The sequence below is a fragment of the Sinocyclocheilus rhinocerous genome, unplaced genomic scaffold, assembly GCF_001515625.1.
Source record: "Sinocyclocheilus rhinocerous isolate Xijiao unplaced genomic scaffold, SAMN03320098_v1.1 scaffold798, whole genome shotgun sequence".
Lineage (NCBI taxonomy): Eukaryota > Metazoa > Chordata > Actinopteri > Cypriniformes > Cyprinidae > Sinocyclocheilus > Sinocyclocheilus rhinocerous.
Window position 1 is genome coordinate 313451 of NW_015635037.1, and position 19468 is coordinate 332918.

Sequence of the window (19468 nt, forward strand, 5' to 3'; positions counted from 1 at the left end):
TATATATATATATATATATACACACGTGTATGTATAATTACAATTGTTGAATAATACTATTCTGTTTTTCATTCCTGCCGCGATCACTTTATTAAAATAAAAATATATTCTACAGTTCAAACTATTTGGGTCAGTGAGATGTTTTTATGTCTTATAAAGAAGTCTTTTAAGTTCCCCAATACGGCATTTATTTGAGCAGAAATACAGTAAAAAAAGTAAATACTAGATAAAAAAAGTAATACTGTGAAATATTTGAAAATTAAATGAATAGCTTTTAATATATTTTAATGTGATTTATCCAGCAAATCTGAATTTTTCACTGTCAGTTTTTCAAGTCTTCAGTGTTACCATTCTTCACAAATCCGTCTAATATGCTGATTTGATGCTTAAGAAACATTATTAGCATCAATATTTAAAACAGTTGTGCTGCTTCATAATTATGTGGAAATCATGATACATTTGTTTCCAGTGTTTATTTGAAATGGAACAGCATTTATTTGAAATAGATAACATTAACATTATAAATATACTGTCATTATAAATTCTATTTACTGTAATATTTCATCAATTTAATGCATCCTTGCTGAATAAAAGTTCCTGAAAATTTCTTTAAAACTTTTTGAAGTGTGCGTAATACTATGAAATATTTCTCTCTCTGTCTGTAGGAGGTGTTGGACCGAGCGCTGACTCTAGCATGTGATGCTGACCAGCTGATTGAAGCGTCTCATTATGCTGTGGACTCCATCCTCCCCAAATGCTCTGAGCTGCGGGCTGTGTGCGAGGAGATCAGCAGCATCCTCAAGGCCAAGAAAGCCTATCTGCTCAAAGCCATGGAGCTACACCAGTGTCTAGAGAAGGTACAGTAGGCCCAGCCATTGATTCCTTCATCAGCACTGTTCAGGAGCCCTCTAAAATGCTCAACAATAGACACTTTCTTTCCTGTGTTGACATTTTTCTTATTGAATCTGGAAGTTGCAGGATGTAAAAAATGGATTGGTAACACTTTATTATAGGGACCAATTCTCACTATTAACTAGTTGCTTATTAGCATGCCCATTATTAACGTATTACAAATACTCTCAAAGCAGTTGTGGCCTAATGGTTAGAGAGTCAGACTTGTAACCCAAAGGTTACGGGTTTGAGTCTCAGGTCCAGCAGGGATTGTAGGTGGGGGGAGTGAATGACCAGTGCTCTCTTCCACCTTCAATACCACGACTGAGGTGAGACCCTTGAGCAAGGCACCAAAATGCTGCCCACTGCTCCGGGTGTGTGTTCACAGTGTGTGTGTGTGTGTGTTTGTTCACTACTCACTGGTATGTGCGTGCACTTGGATAGGTGAAATGCAGAGTACAAATTCCGAGTATGGGTCACCATACTTGGCCACACGTCACATTAGATGTCTGCATTCCCGCAGCTCTCAACCAGATTTTTTGCACCACAGGATTAAATTCCCGAATAAAACGCGGCACTAATTTATTTTTCTCTGCGACACTTTTCCTACTGTGTTAACAGAAAAATGTCAAACGAATTTAGTATTTTGACAAGACGAATAAAAATAGCTAATAGGCTATTTTTGTACAACCTACATTTTTATTTTTTTTCTCTCTATGACACTTTTTCCTATTGTGTTGTAAATGTTAAACGAATTGTATCCTGACAAGACGAATAAAAATAAGAAATAAAATTTTTGTACAACTTTTTTATTTTCTATGACACTTTTTTTCCTACTGTGTTGCATAAAATATTAAACGAATTTTGTGTCTTAAGATAATTCATATAAATTCAAGTCAAAGTCAATAAATTCAAGACTCTTGACAAGACGAATAAAATAACATACAATTTTGTGCAGACTACACTTTTATTTGTCAGCCTATCTCTCTTTCTTTCAGTAGCGGAAATTTAAATGTGAGATTCTGGAAACGAGATCTAAATTTTGCGGAAACAGTCGGTTCGGGAAGAAAATTATTCTAAGCAGACAGTGGGTGAACAAAGAGTGAATATATAGCAGGAGCGGGTGGGTGCGGAATATAACCTTGCGGGAGTGGGACTAAAAAAATAGTCCAGCACAGACCTCTACGTCACATCCTTTCCTTTCCAGACATGGACTAAAAGCCCTCTTTAATGATGATCATTGACTCTTTTTCGTTCTCTTCCAGGCCACTAAATGGTGTGATGATGGGATCTACCTGCTGGCATCTCAACCTGTGGATAAGTGTCAATCACAGGATGGGGCGGAGTCAGCGCTGCAGGAGATTGAGCGTTTCCTGGAAACAGCCAATCAGCACAAGCTAACAGATTTGAGTGGAATTTGGAGGGACTATGAGTCGGTGCTCACACAAGACTTCAGGGTAAAAGACTCAAAACCATTAAAAAACAGAGCTGACATGCTGAGCCATAATACGTTTATAGATTTTTATTTATACACCTATTTACTGTTCATATACATGGAGTTATTGGTCATTTAAAGTGGTCCTATTATGCTCTTTTACAAAGTCTTGATTTTGTTTTGGGGGTGTACTAGAACAGGCTCTCATACTAGGTTGTTCGAAAAACACATTATTTTTCACATATTTTACATTATTACAACACCTCTCTCCCCAGTCTCGCATGAACGGCTCGAATAGTTCCTGTATCAAATGAAGGTCCGCCTTCTGAAATACGAAATGTGCTGTGATTGGTTAGCTGGGCCAGTGTGTATTGTGATTGGCACCACTCGGTGCCTGGTCGGGAAATGTCATGCTCAGCTTCAGTGTAAATATTGCGTCAAAATCAAATCAATTTGAGCAGATTTAAACCCGGATGATCGTAACCACTCTAAGTTCGTCTGCCTTGGGAAAGCTAGCGTGTCTTACGGAGAAGTTGCAATCATTCATCTCTCATTTCCTCGTCGTTGGATCTAAGGCACGGTCAGCGGTCTCTCCCTACTCATACACAGATAAGTGTTGTGAGAGTACCCCTGGGTGCTTCAACGGCGATCTCTAGAAGAGCAAATTTCCTCTAAAAGAGCAATTTCTCTGAAAGAGTTACATGGGTGGAATTTTGTGTTCATCATGCCTTTCTGTCCATGTGTTTCTGGTTGAGGTTGGCACGTCTCGAAAGACGACCGGCACAAGTGCTGTATTCAGTGTTTGGGCCATGCTCACGCTGAGGCAGCGCTTGTGGTTGGTTCGTGCCCTGCTTGCGAGGCACTTCTCATCGGCACGTTGCACTTCGCCAAAAGACCCCGAGTCACCACGGCTGCTTGCGGCTCTGGTCCTTCTACCTCCAGGTATGAGGCTGCAGCGATGTGCGCCGCAGAAGAGCATGGGGAGGAGGGATTAGTTTTGCGGGGGCAATCCCTGCAAGCTTCCCGTTCCTCTCTTGCTTCGTGCTTACCGGTCGAGTTTCTGGATGAGTTTGAGAGCCCGTCGTGAGCAGGACGAGCTGTCAATCACAGCATCGGAGAGCGGGCTTGAGCCATTGGAAGCAGATGACTGCTGAGCAAGTATCTACGGGCGCTGAGTCTCAGTCCGAGGCCGATGCTGAGATGGCAGCCATGCTTGCCCGGGCAGCCAAGAGCATCGGGCTGGAGTGGTCTCCCCCACCCTGCCCGGAGCGCTTGCAGCTGGATGATTGGTTTCTGGGTGCTGAGTGCAACACTAAGCCGCGCCCAGCCCCAGTGCCTTTCTTCCTGGAAATGCACGAGTAACATTGACGAAATCGTGGAAGGCCCCTTTTTCGGCCAGAACACTATACACTGGTTCTTCTGCCCTATACGGTTCCCCAGGTGGAGAGAGCGATTGTAGTGCATCTTTGCCCGTAAAACGCAGCCCCAGACTCCCGTCCAGGGCCTGTAACTTCTCTTCGTCCCTGGTGGCGAAGGCTTATGGACAAGCTGCATCCACCCTGCACGCTATGGCCATCCTGCAGGTCTACCAGGCCAAGGCGTTGAAAGAACTGCATGAGGGTGGTCCTAACCCAGAGGTACTGCAGGAACTGCACACAGCTACTGACTATGCCCTCCGGGCTACGAAGGTCACGGCACAGGCTCTGGGGAGGGCGATGTCCACACTAGTGGTCCAGGAACGCCACCTGTGGCTCAACCTGGCTGAGATGTGGGAAGCCAAGAAATTGCGCTTTCTTGATGCACCCATTTCACAGGTTGGTCTCTTTGGCGAGACCGTGGAAGAATTTGCCCAGGAGTTCTCCACGGTAAAGAAGCAGACAGAGGCCATCAAACACATCTTGCCTCTGGGACTGGGAGTGTGAGGGCTCACTCTACCAGGGGCATGGCTGCATTAGCAGCCCTGTTGAACAGTGCCTCTCTAGCAGATATCTGTAGAGCTGCAGGTTGGGCTACACCTAATACATTTGTTAGATTTTATAATCTACGAATGGAGTCAGTTTCTTCTAGAGTTCTGAACATCAGTTCTTGACTCAGGAGACTGGCAGGGTGTAGGGCTTGCTACCAGCGCTACTCCCCCCAGGGTGGTTATGCGCTTATTCAGTCCAGCTTTCATGAACTCTGGACTACCCTTCCATCACATAAGCACTTTACTTAGCGAAGTTCGGCGGAGGAACTCGCTATTAGAACCCATTCCGAGGTAAGTTCCCTCGAGTATTGGGTTAGTGCTCCACATGTAGCGGCTCCTCTTGCGGCCCCATGTGTGTATTCTCCACTGAGTTGCCCCTGAGGCTCAGTGTTCCCCTAGACAGACATTCAGTCTGTCAACAGGTTCTGGGTTTTGGTAGTTCTGTGGTACTTTCTCTGTAAGTCCATAGGTGGATCCTCACATGTTACCTCCCCATCGGGTAGGATGTGAACTCTGTAGTGCCTTTCCCCCATGGGGGAATAGTCACTGACTCAACGTTCACTACCAAGACTTTTCAGCTGTTATATTATGGTGAGTATTACTATGGGAAAAGGCTCCGGCTGAGGGGACCTCTGCCTCTATGGCGGCTCTGCCGGATGTTGGAGAGTGAGGTCCGCGCCGCGAAAACATAAAACCATGTCTGCATTTGTGATCGGAGAAATGACAAACAACAAGCCCTACTCTACACTGCCCAAAAAACTCACTTTAAATATAAAAACTCTTTAAATATAAAAAAACGTACTTATAGTCCGTGAGTCAGAACAGCCGGCATTGTAGTCTACTCTACCAGGATCAGGAAACGGTCCTCCATATGACCCCTTTAAGTCTTGGGCGTTGGAAGGTTATGAGGAGGAGAGGTGCATTTGGTTGTGACACGCTGGCTTGTCAACATCTGCGCCCCCGTGGACTCGTGACGCAGTTGTGACGTTTAGTATAGGGACCCCTAGTGTCGTACACTCGACACAATGTCGAAGTGAACAACAGAAAGGGAACGTCTCTGTTACGTATGGTAACCCTCGTTCCCTGATGGAGGGAATGAAGACGTTGTGTCCTTCATGCCACAACTCCGAATTGCCTCTGAGTGGGTTGAGATGCTTCTCGACTCCTCAGAACAGAACGAGTGAGCAGATGCCATGCTGGCCTATTTATACCCAGATGTCCGGGGCGTGGCCAGCTATGCAAATTCTGCATACCCAATTTCATTTGCCTTTTCTCAAAGATGTTAGAAGTGTTTGGGCTCCCAAGAGCGAACCCTAGTGTTGTACACTCAACACAACGTCTCCATTCCCTCCATCAGGGAACGAGGGTTACCATACGTAACCAAGACATTCTCTGAGGTCCACTTATAATGTTATCAAGATTTGTACATCCAAAAACATAATTTAAGTTCTTACTGACACAGTCTGGCACTTAATTAAAAATAAAGTTCTTCAAATAAAGTTTATAATTTGATTTCTGCGTAGACCTGCGCATTCGCCTGTATTTACACTATGTGTGCAAATCGGTGGGCAAGGCTAAACAGGCAGTGATATAGAAGCAGGCGTTGATCATCATCTTCTGCGGAGGCGGTGCTTATCCACACTGTTACATCATAAAGTGGCACATTCCACAAGCTGTCATTTTGGCAGATTGGCTTCAATATAAGCTGTTTTTAGACTAATGAGAAAGTTTTGAGTTCTGAAAATTAAAGCATGTTTTTATAGCACAATGACCTCTTACATATCAAAAGATCAAGGGAATTTTGATTTCTCAGTTCATGACCCCTTTAATTAAAGTGTTATTGAGAATGTGAATATTATTAGTCAGATGTCTTGTGTGGTTTTAGTTTGTTAGTGTTAAATGAATGTCTTCTCTGTGCTCAAACAGGATCAGGTGGACAAAGTGTTTCAGAAGCAGCTGTCCATGCAGGAAATGTTTGAGAAGAGGAGGGTCAGTCTGAAGAAGTTAGCAGCCAAACAGACACGACCCGTGCAGCCCGTTGCCCCACGTCCTGAGGCCATCATCAAATCACCCATCTCTTCTCCAGGTTAACCCCCTAAATGTGACTTTTTATGTGTTGTGTTGGATGGCTGGATTAGTTGTGATCCTACTGAATAATACAAACATTTTGGGCCATGTTCACTCAAGTTCAGGACTATTGTGTTCTCAGCTTGAATATCTAAATATCTAAATTATTCAGCAGTTTTAATTCTGAATTAACCCCTAATAAAATGAATATCACATGACTTGTGCATTTTATGCAGAGGCAAACACATTAATACAGCGGTTTTCTACAGAGCAGTTTAGCAGTGGCTTCTCTCCTCTGCAGTGCGGTCCCCTCAATGTCGTCCCCTAACCCCCTCCACACTCATACACACACACTGGCCATTAGCTACTTATGGTCACTCATGCACAACAGATATGGCGGACTCTGTCACTTACTGTATTCTCCTGCCATCTAGTGTTCACAATGGAGAGCTGCAGGGCTCATTGCATGACACAAAAAGCAGTGTAATATATATTTTTTATTAGTTTATTAATATAAGTGTGCTTTTATCCCAGCTCATAGGGAGAAGACGATAGAGGGTGATATCATAAATGGAAACTGCAGAAAAGTAGGTGTCTCATCTCTAGGCAGTGCTTTATTGAACGTATAAGCAATCATATTTATATGACTGCTTTGATATTGATAATTAAAGCAACATTGGTTACATTGTACCTTCAACATATGCATTTTTTGCACTTAAGCTTGTTGTTAATTGATCATAACATGATGAAGCAAATTTTCCTTCTGTTATATTGGTCTCAGGGTCAGAGAGTGTGGAAATGACTATTTTTGTCACAAAGAAAAACTCTTGCAACATTTTTAAGTGGAAAAAAAGAATAGTTTTTTTTTTATTGTTTAATCTTAATTTTTACAGATGATTTTCATATTAACAACCTTATTGGTTATTATTTAAATAATTATTTCACATTTAGAGTTAATTTGAGTGAATTTTGAATGTTGAGCTAAAAATGTTCTGCCAAACCAACTTCTCTATGGTATTTGTGATTTAATTAATTCGTACACATTTTCAAGACACTAATGCAGGGTTGTTTATATTTGCAGGGAGAGATACACTTACAGAATGATGGCAGCAGACACCCGTCTGTCTCTGATGAAGAGGAGAACTTTGCTGTGCTTAGACGGTCAGTCAGGAGCTTATTACAAATGGAGGAAAATCAGCTCTAATTGTGTCTTTCTATATGGATTATGTGTTTAATGTCCGTCCACTACAGGCATGTGATGAACGAGCTGTTGGAGACGGAGCGAGCGTATGTGGAGGAGCTGCTGTGTGTGCTGGAGGTGAGTTGCACTGACATTTTTAACCTCTAGAGGTCAGATTAGTTCTGATTTTTTAATACATTAGACTTGACAGATTAATTTGTGTTTAGGGTTATGGAGCAGAAATGGACAATCCTGCCATGGCTCACCTCATCCCCAATACACTGCTTCACAAGAAGGACATCCTCTTTGGGAATATGCCTGAGATATACCAGTTCCACAAGAAGTGAGTGAACCCCCTGTGTCTGTTTTAGCTTCCGCTTGAGTGGTGTTATAATGCTAAAGCACTTTTTATTCTCTCTATTCACTCTCTGTATATTTCAGGACTTTTCTTCGTGAACTGGAAGCGTACACAGACTATCCTGAGCTTGTGGGCCGGTGTTTCTTGGAGAGAGTGAGTCGGATGTTACATCCTGTGCTGTTCTGATTGAATACATTATTGAATAGATTATGCAAACATAATTTTCCTGTTTCTCAGATGACGGATCTGCAGATCTATGAGAAGTACTGTCAGAACAAGCCTCGCTCCGAGTCTCTATGGAGACAGTGCTCTGACTGCGCTTTCTTCCAGGTCATCTTACTTTACAAGACACTAAAGATGCTGTATTTTATGCTGATACTGTATATTAAGGCTACATTCCACATAAGCACATATTTCTTTCTGTAATTTAAATGGGTCATAGAACCATATGTAGTAAATTAGGAATACAGCATATAGGACCCGATAAACACTACTGTTCAAAAGTTTGGATTCGGTATGATTTCTTTTTTTTTTTTTTTTGTATGTGTGTTTTTGAAAGAAGTCTCTTTTTACTCACTAAGGCTGCATTTATTTGATCTAAAATACAGTAGAAACCGTAATATTGGGAAACATTGTATTACCATTTAAAACAACTGTTTTCTATTTTAATATATTTAAAAATGTACTTTATTCATTTGATATAAAGCTGAATTTTCAGCATCATTACTCCAGTCTTCAGTGTCACATGATCCTTCAGAAATCATTCTAATATGCTGATTTGGTGCTTAAAAGCTTGAAATAGGCTGTTGAAATAGACAGTTTTTGTAAAAATGTAAATGTATTTACTTTAACTTTTACGTCACTTTTGATCATTTTTAATGTGTCCTTGCTAAATTAACACATTAATTTCTTTTAAAAAATGATTTACCGACACCAAAGTTCTGAACATTATTATTATTATAATTATTATTATTGCTATTAATAATAATTATAAGTATTATTTAATAAATATTTACAATACATTTTTATTTAATAAATTTTATAATTTAATAAATATTAATTATAATAGTTTAATAATAATATTTACATAATAATAATAATATTCATTATCATAATAAGATAAAAATCATAGTAAAAAAATAAATAGAGAATTTGTGTGTATTGTTTTCAGGAGTGTCAAAAGAAACTGGAACATAAGCTTGGTTTGGACTCGTACCTGCTCAAACCAGTGCAGAGAATAACCAAATACCAGCTCTTACTGAAGGTAAACTAGACCCAGAGCACATGTGCAGATATATAACTCATGTGTGCACCTCTCACTGATGTAGCCTCTGTGTTCATGTGTGTTACTGTCAGGAACTGCTGAAGTACAGTAAAGGCTGTGAGGGTGAGGATGACCTGCAGGAGGCGCTCTCATCTATTCTGGGCATCCTGAAAGCTGTGAATGACTCCATGCACCTTATCGCCATCACTGGATATGAAGTAAGGATGTCATTTACACACGTTGTGAAGTTTAATGTTCACTTTGAATTAAAATGGTTTCCAATAATGTAAGTCGCCTTTGGAGTAGCTGTTGACCTCTGACCTGTGCTTCCAGGGCAACCTCAGTGATCTGGGACGTCTGATGATGCAGGGGTCGTTCAGCGTGTGGACGGAGCATAAGAAGGGTCACGCGAAGGTGAAAGACCTGGCTCGCTTCAAGCCCATGCAGAGACACCTGTTCCTGCATGAGAAAGCTCTGCTCTTCTGTAAGAAACGAGAGGAGAACGGAGAGGGTTATGAGAAAGCGCCTTCATACAGCTTCAAACACTCACTCAGTGTAAGTACTGAATACTAAAGTAGTTTAGTATTTCTCTGACATGGAAATCGGTCCACTTCTTTAAGACGATGTGGCGGAGTGCTTAAAAATGTGGGCTGGTAACTGAAAATTTAAATCCCACCCCCCCAAATCACTTTACAATCCTAAATCAGTTTCTTTATCAAAACTGTTCTATTACAAATATTAACAAGGAATAATTGATCATTTTAGTGTGGTATAACCCAGAAAAACAAGAAATGAAATCTGCATGTTTAATTTGTGTTTTGTCTTGAGTAAGTTAAGTTCCATTCAAGGTAAACAGATATATTTGCATGTAAATAAATGACAGGGAATATCAGGTTCCTGTTTAAGTCAGATTATTTTTATTTATATTTTCCTCTGACAGATGAGTGCTGTAGGTATTACTGAAAATGCAAAAGGAGACAACAAAAAGTTTGAGATCTGGTGTAATTCTCGAGAGGAGGTGTACATTGTACAGGTAAACTTAAAAATTGTCCTTATTAAAAAAATCCTATATTTAAATAGCATTGAATGTACATAATTTAAAGCAACACTCTGTGATCCTGTCACTTGCCTTTCTGAGCATTTTATTGGTTATTTTCAGGCGTCGACACCAGAGATCAAAACAGCATGGGTGAACGAGATCCGGAAGGTTCTAACGGGGCAACTAAAGGCCTACAGAGGTGAAATAAATAGCTTTTGTTTCTTTATTGAGCTAAATTATTACTTTCATTTAGCAAGGATGCATTAAATTGATCAGTAGTAACAATAAATACATTCATAATGTTACAAAAATTTTCTATTTTTAATAAGTGCTGTTCTTAATCAAAGAATCCTTTGTAAAAGTATCATGGTTTCCAAAAAAAAAAGCTTCACAGCTGTTTTCAACATTGATAAAAATAAGAAATGACTTATGAAGGATCATGTGACACTGAAAACTGGAGTAATGTTGTTAATTCAGCTTTGCCATACAGTTTTGCCGTATAAGGACATTTTTTTTTTATATATTAAAATAGTTATTTTAAATTGTACTAATATTTCACAATATTACTGTTTTAATATTTCACAATATTACTTACTGTCTAACTGATCAAATAAATGCAGCCTTGCTGAGCAAAAGACACTTTCAAAAACCAAAAAAAAAATTATCCCTCTCAAACCTTTGAACAGTAGTGCATATAAAATGACACCCTTCACATCAGTTTTATTGTGTGTGTGGTTATCTAAATCATGTGATGTTGTATTTCAGAAGCACGGCAGCAGAAGAGCTCGGATCAGATCTCACAGTTAACTCCCACCAGCACCAGCCTAACCCTGAGCCCCTTCAAGACCAACCCAAAGACCCTCAAGAAAGGAGAAGAGAAGAAAACTGAACCCACAGCAGCAGATCCCAGTACAGCTGTCTCACTTAAAAATAACGACAAGGTCAAAGGTCAGTCAGCCCTTCTCAACATACACATATATGGTCTCACTACACACTCTATGGTCAAAACATTTTCAAAAGCCATCTTTCTGATATTACACAGGAAATATATGACATCAGTCAGTCAGTGAAAACAACCCCAAACTAACGTGTCCCAAAATCTGTCCCACTATTCAGAATGCTGCTATCTTTCCTCTTGCTGCTTGGACTGTGAATTTCTCTGATGTTCTTTGTAACCCCTGTGTTTCTTTTTCCTGACTAAACCTGTAACGTCCTTCATTATTTCCCCTTCCTCTTTCTTTCTCTCTGTCTCTGTGGAGAATAGACGAGACTGTCACCAGTCCCAACACTGAGAGAGCTGCAGTGGCTAAAAAGCGTTTTACACTGCAGGGCTTCAGTAACCTCAAGAGTCAAAAAGGTACAACAGGAGGGCTCACAGCTTTACACAAGAATGTATCATACTTTTAAAACAGGGTGACTGCATACTGATGAAACATTTATATAAAAGAAAGCTTAACATAACTTTAATAGTTGAAATGTGACCCTGGACCACAAAACCAGTCTTAAGTCGCTGGGGTATATTTTTAGCAATAGCCAAAAAAAAAAACATTGTATGGGTCAAAATTATCGATTTTTCTTTTATGCCAAAATTCATTAGGATATTAAGTAAAGATCATGTTCCATGAAGATTTTTTTGTAAATTTCCTACCGTAAATATATCAAAGCTTAATTTTTGATTAGTAATATGCATTGCTAAGAACTTCATTTTGACAACTTTAAAGGTGATTTTCTCAGTATTTAGATTTGTTTGCACCCTCAGATTCCAGATTTTAAAATAGTTGTATCTCGACCAAATATTGTCCTATCCTAACAAACCATACATCAATGGAAAGCTTATTTATTCAGCTTTCAGATGATGTATAAATCTCAATTTCGAAAAATTTACCCTTATGACTGGTTTTGTGGTCCAGGGTCACAAATGTTTAGTTAAAAATATTTGGTCAACACAAATTTCAGAGGCATTATATAAATTGTGAAGATTTAATTTGGAATATTCACTAATATTTGGCTTGAACCCCACTGCAGAACCGATAGCCCCCTCTGGTGGCAAAAGCCTAACACTACCCATGGTCGCTCTCTGCCCTCCAGGTATACTGTAGTCTCAGAAAACACTAGACTCTAGTGTAGATCAGAAAGTCTAGATTAGCAGCAGTTTAACATCAGAGTTTAAGCTTGGTAGTATTACAATTTAGATCAATCACCACTTAAGAGCTATTCACTGTGCCTTAACCAGGTGTGACATAACTTATTTCCAGGAACAATAATGTGTTCACACCAAAACCGAAAATGCTAGCCTTTTATTTACTTACTTGCTTACTCCCATAACTATGTGTTTCTTTAATATATGGTTATAAGAGTGGGATTTTGGATCAGGTCAATTTCTGAAAACCATTATCGCGTTTTATCGCATTGCAGATAGTTAAGGCACAGTGTAAGACTTTAGTGGACATGGTTGCTGTAAAGGCTTTCACCCTGCAAAAGAGCCACTTTTTTCTTTATAATATTTAAGAATCTTTCCTTTAACCCTGTTAAAGACTTTCTCTTCCTTCTTTCCTGATTTTTTGTTCTCGCTCCTTGCTATGGCTGCCAGGATCATCCCCCCCTAGTCCTGACCACAAAACTAAAAGACATGAGATTAAGAGTGATCCTACACCGTTTGGCTTTAGAGGTACACTGTCCCCTGAAAACTCCCAGCATTCCCTCCTCCAACATCAGCCATGACCAGTGTTCCAAAATATTTATTTTATCATATTATGTGGTTGCCAAATTTTATTTCACCTCCATATATTATGTTTCACCATCTTTCATACATCAGCCTAAAGTAATTGAAACTAAAATGCTTCTATATTAGGTGTTAAAGGGATAGTTCACCCATAAATGATCATTCTGTCATTGTGTATTCATCTTCATGTCATCCCAAACCTGAGATGAGTTTGTTTTTTCTGCTGAACACAAAAGAAGATATTTTGAAGAATGTTGATAACCAAGCGTTTTCATTTCCCATTGACTTCCATTGTATTTCTGTCCATGCAATGAAAGTCAGTGAGAATTGAAACTGTTTAATTACCAACATTTTAAAAAAAATATCATCTTTTGTGTTCCACAGAAAAAAGAAAGTCGTACAGGTTTAGAACAACATGAAGGTGAATAAATGATGACAGAATTTTCATTATTGGGTGGACTGTCCTTTTAAGCATTTACAATCCAAACAAAATGACTTGTGCTGTACACCCAACCAACAATCTGTGGGGTGGTTGGTAAATCGATGGAGTCTTTGAAATCTTATCGGCTGCCTCTCCCTTAGACGCAGGTCCCCACATCACTCTTACCCGAGTGAGATGGCTGAGCACTTCTAGTCTGTTGCAGACTAAAAGGAGAGGTAACTAGATGCCTGGTGTGGGAATGAACTTTGTCTTTATTGCTCTCTCACTGCGAACTTCCGAACAGACTGGCAAACACTAACCACAGGGTATGATATTATTGCACTGTAATTGGTGGTTTGCAGAATAAATCACGGCGCTAAAATGGCATCACTTTGACATAACTGCTCAATAAATTACTACTGTCGATCTGAAATGCTCTTTACTGTGGGAGAATGTGAAACCAGCCTAGTTCATATCTTATAATTGTTACAGCAGAGAGAATGATCAGGTAATCTCTTAAAGGAATAGTTGAAACCATTATAATAGTATGAACACTGAAAATCAATCTTTATTTACTCACACTCGTGTTCTTCCAAACCTGTATGACTTTCTTTCTTCTGTGGAACACAAAAGGAGACATTTTCCACAATTTACTGGTTGCTGTTTTCCATGCGTTTGCATTGAATTGGAGACTAAAGCATTCAGCCTTCTTTTTGCACTGTAATTGGTGGTTTGCAGAATAAATCACGGCGCTAAAATGGCATCACTTTTACATAACTGCTCAATAAATTACTACTGTCGATCTGAAATGCTCTTTACTGTGGGAGAATGTGAAACCAGCCTAGTTCATATCTTGTAATTGTTACAGCAGAGAGAATGATCAGGTAATCTCTTAAAGGAATAGTTGAAACCATTATAATAGTATGAACACTGAAAATCAATCTTTATTTACTCACACTCGTGTTCTTCCAAACCTGTATGACTTTCTTTCTTCTGTGGAACACAAAAGGAGACATTTTCCACAATTTACTGGTTGCTGTTTTCCATGCGTTTGCATTGAATTGGAGACTAAAGCATTCAGCCTTCAAAGAAGAAGTAAAAGCGCCATGAAAGTATCACAGAAGTGGTTGTTATCCTGATTCAGTGAATTGAACTTGAGTCATGAATGAATCAGACTGGTTTGTGAACCAAATCAGTCACTTCATTTGAAAAGATCCAACTCAAAAGAATGATTCATTTACAAATTGGACTGATAACTGCAATATTTCTCTAAAAAGTCTCAAGATTTTAAGTGAATACGAAGTCTCGACCTGTTCCTCATACAAAGCTCTTTAGGAGATTTTTGCATTTACGTTATACTTTTTCACCCCTTTTGAAATTTGAAAGCTTCGGTTCCCGTTTGTAGTAACTGCATGGAAAACATTGCGTGGAAAAGTCTTTTGTTTCCACAAAACAAAAAGTCATACAGGTTTGGAACAACATGAGGGCTAGTAAATAAAGACAAGTTTCATTCCCTTTAAATACAGTATACAGTCAATTTATGCTAATACTTTAATACTGTACATTTACAAACCAGAATTTGTCAATTTGTGCAAGAATTTCAACTTGCACTTCCCTTCGTGTGAAAACACTTGCGTTTAACGCTGCATGAGTGTCTGGTTTGGGTTCCTGTCTGCTGGTTTGCGGTGCTAGTTCTGGATTCACTTTTACGATTCTGAAACCACAGATCCCTTTCTGCCAAACACTCTTCCAGGCTCCATAATTATCCACTGATTCAGACCTAAAAACGTTTATGTATCTCTCCATAAACATGTTTTGTATGATTTGCGAATGTGTCATATTCACAAACTGTCATCAAAATCATCGGCGTCATGGCTGTCTGAACATAAAACACAAACAGCTCTTCCTGTTATATCAGTGCCTGGAGCTGTTCCTCTTTTCAAATAGATACGAGAGAAAGAGACACTGGATTTGTTTCAAAACTTAGTGTGCTGCCTGCATAGGCGTCATATGCACACTCCCAATGCAAAGTCTCAATGAAAACATCTAAGATGGTGATTTGGGTCGAAAGTAATGTTGACTAAACTGTAAAAAATTCTATTTCACTCTTTCTGCTACAAAGTTTTACATTTATTTCAGTGTTACTTCCTATTTCTTTCTATTTGATTCCAAAATTTACTAGCAATTTCTGAGTGAAAATTGTGTCTGTTATGTTTTTTTTTTTAATGCTGTTGTGTTGTTAGCTTAGCAACATGCTAATGCCAGACTCTTTTGAAATCCAAGAATTTTACTTCAGGAACTTAATGTTTAGCATGCTGCCTTAGAAGACAGCCGACTTAAAGCTCACTAAGTTTTGAAACAGAGCCGGTCTCTTCTTCACCTTCCACACACACTATCTTTGTGGAGCACCACTTATCCCTCTCTTTCGTTGTCTCACCATGAGCCAAATGTCACGATTGTTTCTCACTCATCCTCTCTTCCACAAGGCTTCTCCAAGGCATCGCTGTCTGTGGACGCGTCTGAGGAGAACGACGGTTACTCGAGTGCCGAGGATCCCATGAACTCTGATCCTGAGGATGAGGGAGGGAAAAAGCTGGTGAGTCAGTGTGACCCAGCGTCACGATTTCTTGAGTCCCATCCATGTTTGTTTACAGATATCTTTAGTTTGGCCACTGACGGTGTTTGTGTGTGCGTGCAGTCTCCAGGCAGGTACGTGGTAGTTGCTGACCATGACAAAAACGGACCACAGGAGCTGACGGTTAAGAGCGGAGACTCAGTGCAGCTGGTGAGAGAGGGAGACGATGGACGCTGGTAAGATTCTCACATTCAGGTTTATGTAAATACTATGACAATTCTGTCATCGTTTACTCATCCTCATGTTACACATTGCAAACCACTATGACTCACAAGCTGATCATTCTTTTGTGGTTTTCAATGAATCAACAATTGAAATCAATGAATCTTTTTTCTGTTTAATCAGTTAATAGAAAATAAATGCTCAATCTAAACAATTATGACTGTCCTGTATCAGTGTTTTAGTATTATTTATATACTATAGTTTTCATTAATATTTTTGATTTGCTTTTATTTTTATATTTTCATTTTTTTTAATTCATTTTGACTTTTTTTTGTTTAAATATTACTATTAAGGTTTAATTTACTTTTATTTCAGTCTTAGCTTTTTTTTGTAAATTTCCAGTTAGAAATTTTTGTGCTTTAACTTAAACTTATTTCAGTTAGTTGACAAAGCAACGTTTCTCGTTTTATTTTAAAGTTTTTCATCTAATATTTATAATTTAGTTTATTTCAGCTTCATTTATTTTTAGTTTTTTAATTAAGGACAGTACCTGTTACCTATTAAACTGTGATTTTCGATCATTTTGACTATTAGATATTTCTGCTGTAATTATGACAAAACAGCTTATTTATCTTATATATATATTTAAAGGGGTCATATGATGCGATTTCAATTTTTCCTTTCTCTTTGGAGTGTTACAAGCTCTTGGTGCATAAAGAAGATCTGTAAAGTTGCAAAGACTAAAGTCTCAAATCCAAAGAGATATTCTTTATAAAAGTTAAGATTCAGCCACGCCTACTCACATGGTTGATTTAGTAATATACTGAATGAATCGACCATGATTCATCTTGTGATTCCAGATGATATGTTCTGCATTCCAGAACTTTGGTTCTTCAGTAACATCAGTAGTTATTGATGGCAAATGAAAATTATTTGTTTTCAATCTTGATTTTATGTGTTTTTTAGCATTTAGTTTATATAGGTAGATTATTTTAATATATTAATTTTAAGTCATCTTGTGGCCCCCTCAAACTGTTTTTGTGTTGTTGTTGTTTTTTGCCCACAATTATTTTAACATCTAGATCCATTTTGGCATTTTGAGTCTTGTATCCTGTTATGAATGAAAAGTAAATTTCACTCGTACATTATTGTCTGGGCTCATTTTTTTGTTTGTTTTTATAAGACGACCGAATAAGAATCACATAATGTTTTCTGTAAGCAGAGGCTGGTGTGATATCAATGTTTTTGTGCTGATTCAGGTTTGTACGTAATCTGCGGACCAATAAGGAGGGCTGGGTCCCTGCTGCAAACCTGCTCACTCTCATCGGAGAATCCAAATCTTCTCAATCCCTCTCCAGCTCAGGTAACACAACTTCCCACTTTCCTTCCACCACACTACAAATCCCTGTCATGAAATCTTCATTTTATGAACGAATGTTTTCCCACAGAAGGCAGTGGGTCTGGAAACCTCAGCACATCCTCCAGCTGCAGTGAAACCTACACAAGCTTCTCAGACATCAAAGCCTGAAGCTGCTGCTCCACTGCCTTGTGGCAGCTCCTACACAGTGCGCTTTCTACTGAAGCTCCTCGAGTCTTTGTACTGTATTTAACCTCGTCACCCGAGAAAGGAATTGACCTCTGCGGTCAATATGCGCTATTCAGGATATTTTATATAGAGCGTCACACTTTCGCAACCTTCTCTCCTTCATAAGAGAGAGGAAAAAGGTCATTCAGTGTCTGCTGTTCCCCGTGGAAATTCTCCTTTACTTTGAAAGTATCAGTGTGATGCTGTTTGTTTCACGTCTGCATGCATTTCCTCAAAGATTAAAAGAGAAAAGGGCTCTTGGTAGAGTCGGCATTAACATCAGAGCAGCCTGCGGTTTTAAAAGTCTTTAAATATACATAAAAAGGACTCTCATTGGATTTTAATGTATGACCACATGAGCTTCCACTGGTTTTATTGATCTTGCGCTGAGAATATCAGTGTCTTTTTGGAATGTCTGACTTTGTTGGCGTCTAAAGCTTCTGTCTGATTTGCTGTAGCAGCAAGACAATGAAATGATGTTTTATACAATAAAGATTATTGAGGTTATGCCTGCTGAAAAGTCCTGTTATTCACTGTATGTATTAATCTAAAACAGCTGTATAGTTTAAATTATTTCCTGTAAATTATTTCCTGTAAAAGAAGATTTGTACAGATAACTTTTATCTCATGTTTTTCATTAAAACAGTATATATATATACATATTGTATATTATGACCACTATTGTTGTGTGTCAATGAAATGTATTTCATTGTATTTTGTTGTATTTGTCACTTTACTGTTCTGCACCATTCATGTACAATTATTGCAATTGAAAGAAAAAAACGTACCAATTGTGTTCACATTTTATGTAATTTATTTTGTCACCACAGATTGTTTGATTTGGTTCGTTCAAAATGTCATGTCTGGAAAGTGATAATTGGCATGTTGTAACTATCAGCTTTTGTAAGACTCATTTTAATGTCGAATAAGTATTTCTCACAGCTTGACAATGTTCATCTATATCAACATTCTTCAAATCAGCTGATTCAATCAAGCCATAATTTCTGACAAGTTTGATGACCACAGCCTTACTGTGCTTAAATGTTCATGTCCCCATAACTATATGTTGTCTTTTTAACATGTTCAGTAATACAAAAATCATTGTTCATTTCTATTTCAATTTTATGTGGCACATTGCTGCATGTTAGTTTTGCCTCTCAATCTTTTCCTGTATTAGACGCGTATCTGTGTACATGTGTAAATATGTATCTAAGAGGATGAGATGAATGAATTTAAAGTGCTTAGGCTTAAATAAACTTCACTGAAACATTCTATCTATCCTCTTTTGTCTGCTCAGGTTTGTCAAGGAAATGTCTACTCCCCCCCTCCCCCCCCCTCCTATTTCTCTTAATTTCTGCTTTAAAGATGACCTTTAAATTAAATGTGGTAAATTCGATCTTGCATGCATCAGCTCTTTTCATTGTGCACCACAAAAAAAACTTTATAATTTAAAAAAATAATTTTTCTGGTTTATACATTTTTCATTACATGTGTTGGTGATAAAAGACAATTAGGGAACCTTTTGTGTTAGAATTTCATTTTGATAAAAAAAAAATATATATATATATATTTATAACAATTATGGAATGATATTAAAACTATACAAGAAAAAAAAATAGTGCTGTCATATTATTAATCGCATCCAAAATAATTAATTGTTTACGTGATATATGTGTGTGCTGTTTATTTTTTATTATGTATATATAAATACACACACATGCATGCATATATATAGCCTATAGA

General features: G+C 38.4%; 1 protein-coding gene across 1 annotated transcript in view; it reads left to right on the plus strand.

The window, feature by feature from the left end:
- Positions 1 to 18500, plus strand: part of LOC107746267 (guanine nucleotide exchange factor DBS-like) — a 70442-nt gene extending 51942 nt beyond the window's left edge. Inside the window, exons 11-31 of the mRNA XM_016560399.1 lie at positions 666 to 857; positions 2157 to 2348; positions 6219 to 6378; positions 6894 to 6946; positions 7441 to 7520; positions 7611 to 7677; positions 7767 to 7882; positions 7981 to 8050; positions 8135 to 8227; positions 9069 to 9161; positions 9254 to 9379; positions 9495 to 9716; positions 10102 to 10194; positions 10321 to 10399; positions 10966 to 11148; positions 11465 to 11557; positions 12791 to 12868; positions 15830 to 15939; positions 16042 to 16154; positions 17400 to 17503; positions 17589 to 18500. Coding sequence (XP_016415885.1) covers positions 666 to 857; positions 2157 to 2348; positions 6219 to 6378; positions 6894 to 6946; positions 7441 to 7520; positions 7611 to 7677; positions 7767 to 7882; positions 7981 to 8050; positions 8135 to 8227; positions 9069 to 9161; positions 9254 to 9379; positions 9495 to 9716; positions 10102 to 10194; positions 10321 to 10399; positions 10966 to 11148; positions 11465 to 11557; positions 12791 to 12868; positions 15830 to 15939; positions 16042 to 16154; positions 17400 to 17503; positions 17589 to 17668 — 2397 coding nt within the window. The 3' untranslated portion in view covers positions 17669 to 18500. The remainder of the gene's footprint in view (positions 1 to 665; positions 858 to 2156; positions 2349 to 6218; positions 6379 to 6893; positions 6947 to 7440; positions 7521 to 7610; positions 7678 to 7766; positions 7883 to 7980; positions 8051 to 8134; positions 8228 to 9068; positions 9162 to 9253; positions 9380 to 9494; positions 9717 to 10101; positions 10195 to 10320; positions 10400 to 10965; positions 11149 to 11464; positions 11558 to 12790; positions 12869 to 15829; positions 15940 to 16041; positions 16155 to 17399; positions 17504 to 17588) is intronic.
- Positions 18501 to 19468: the final 968 nt, after the last annotated feature.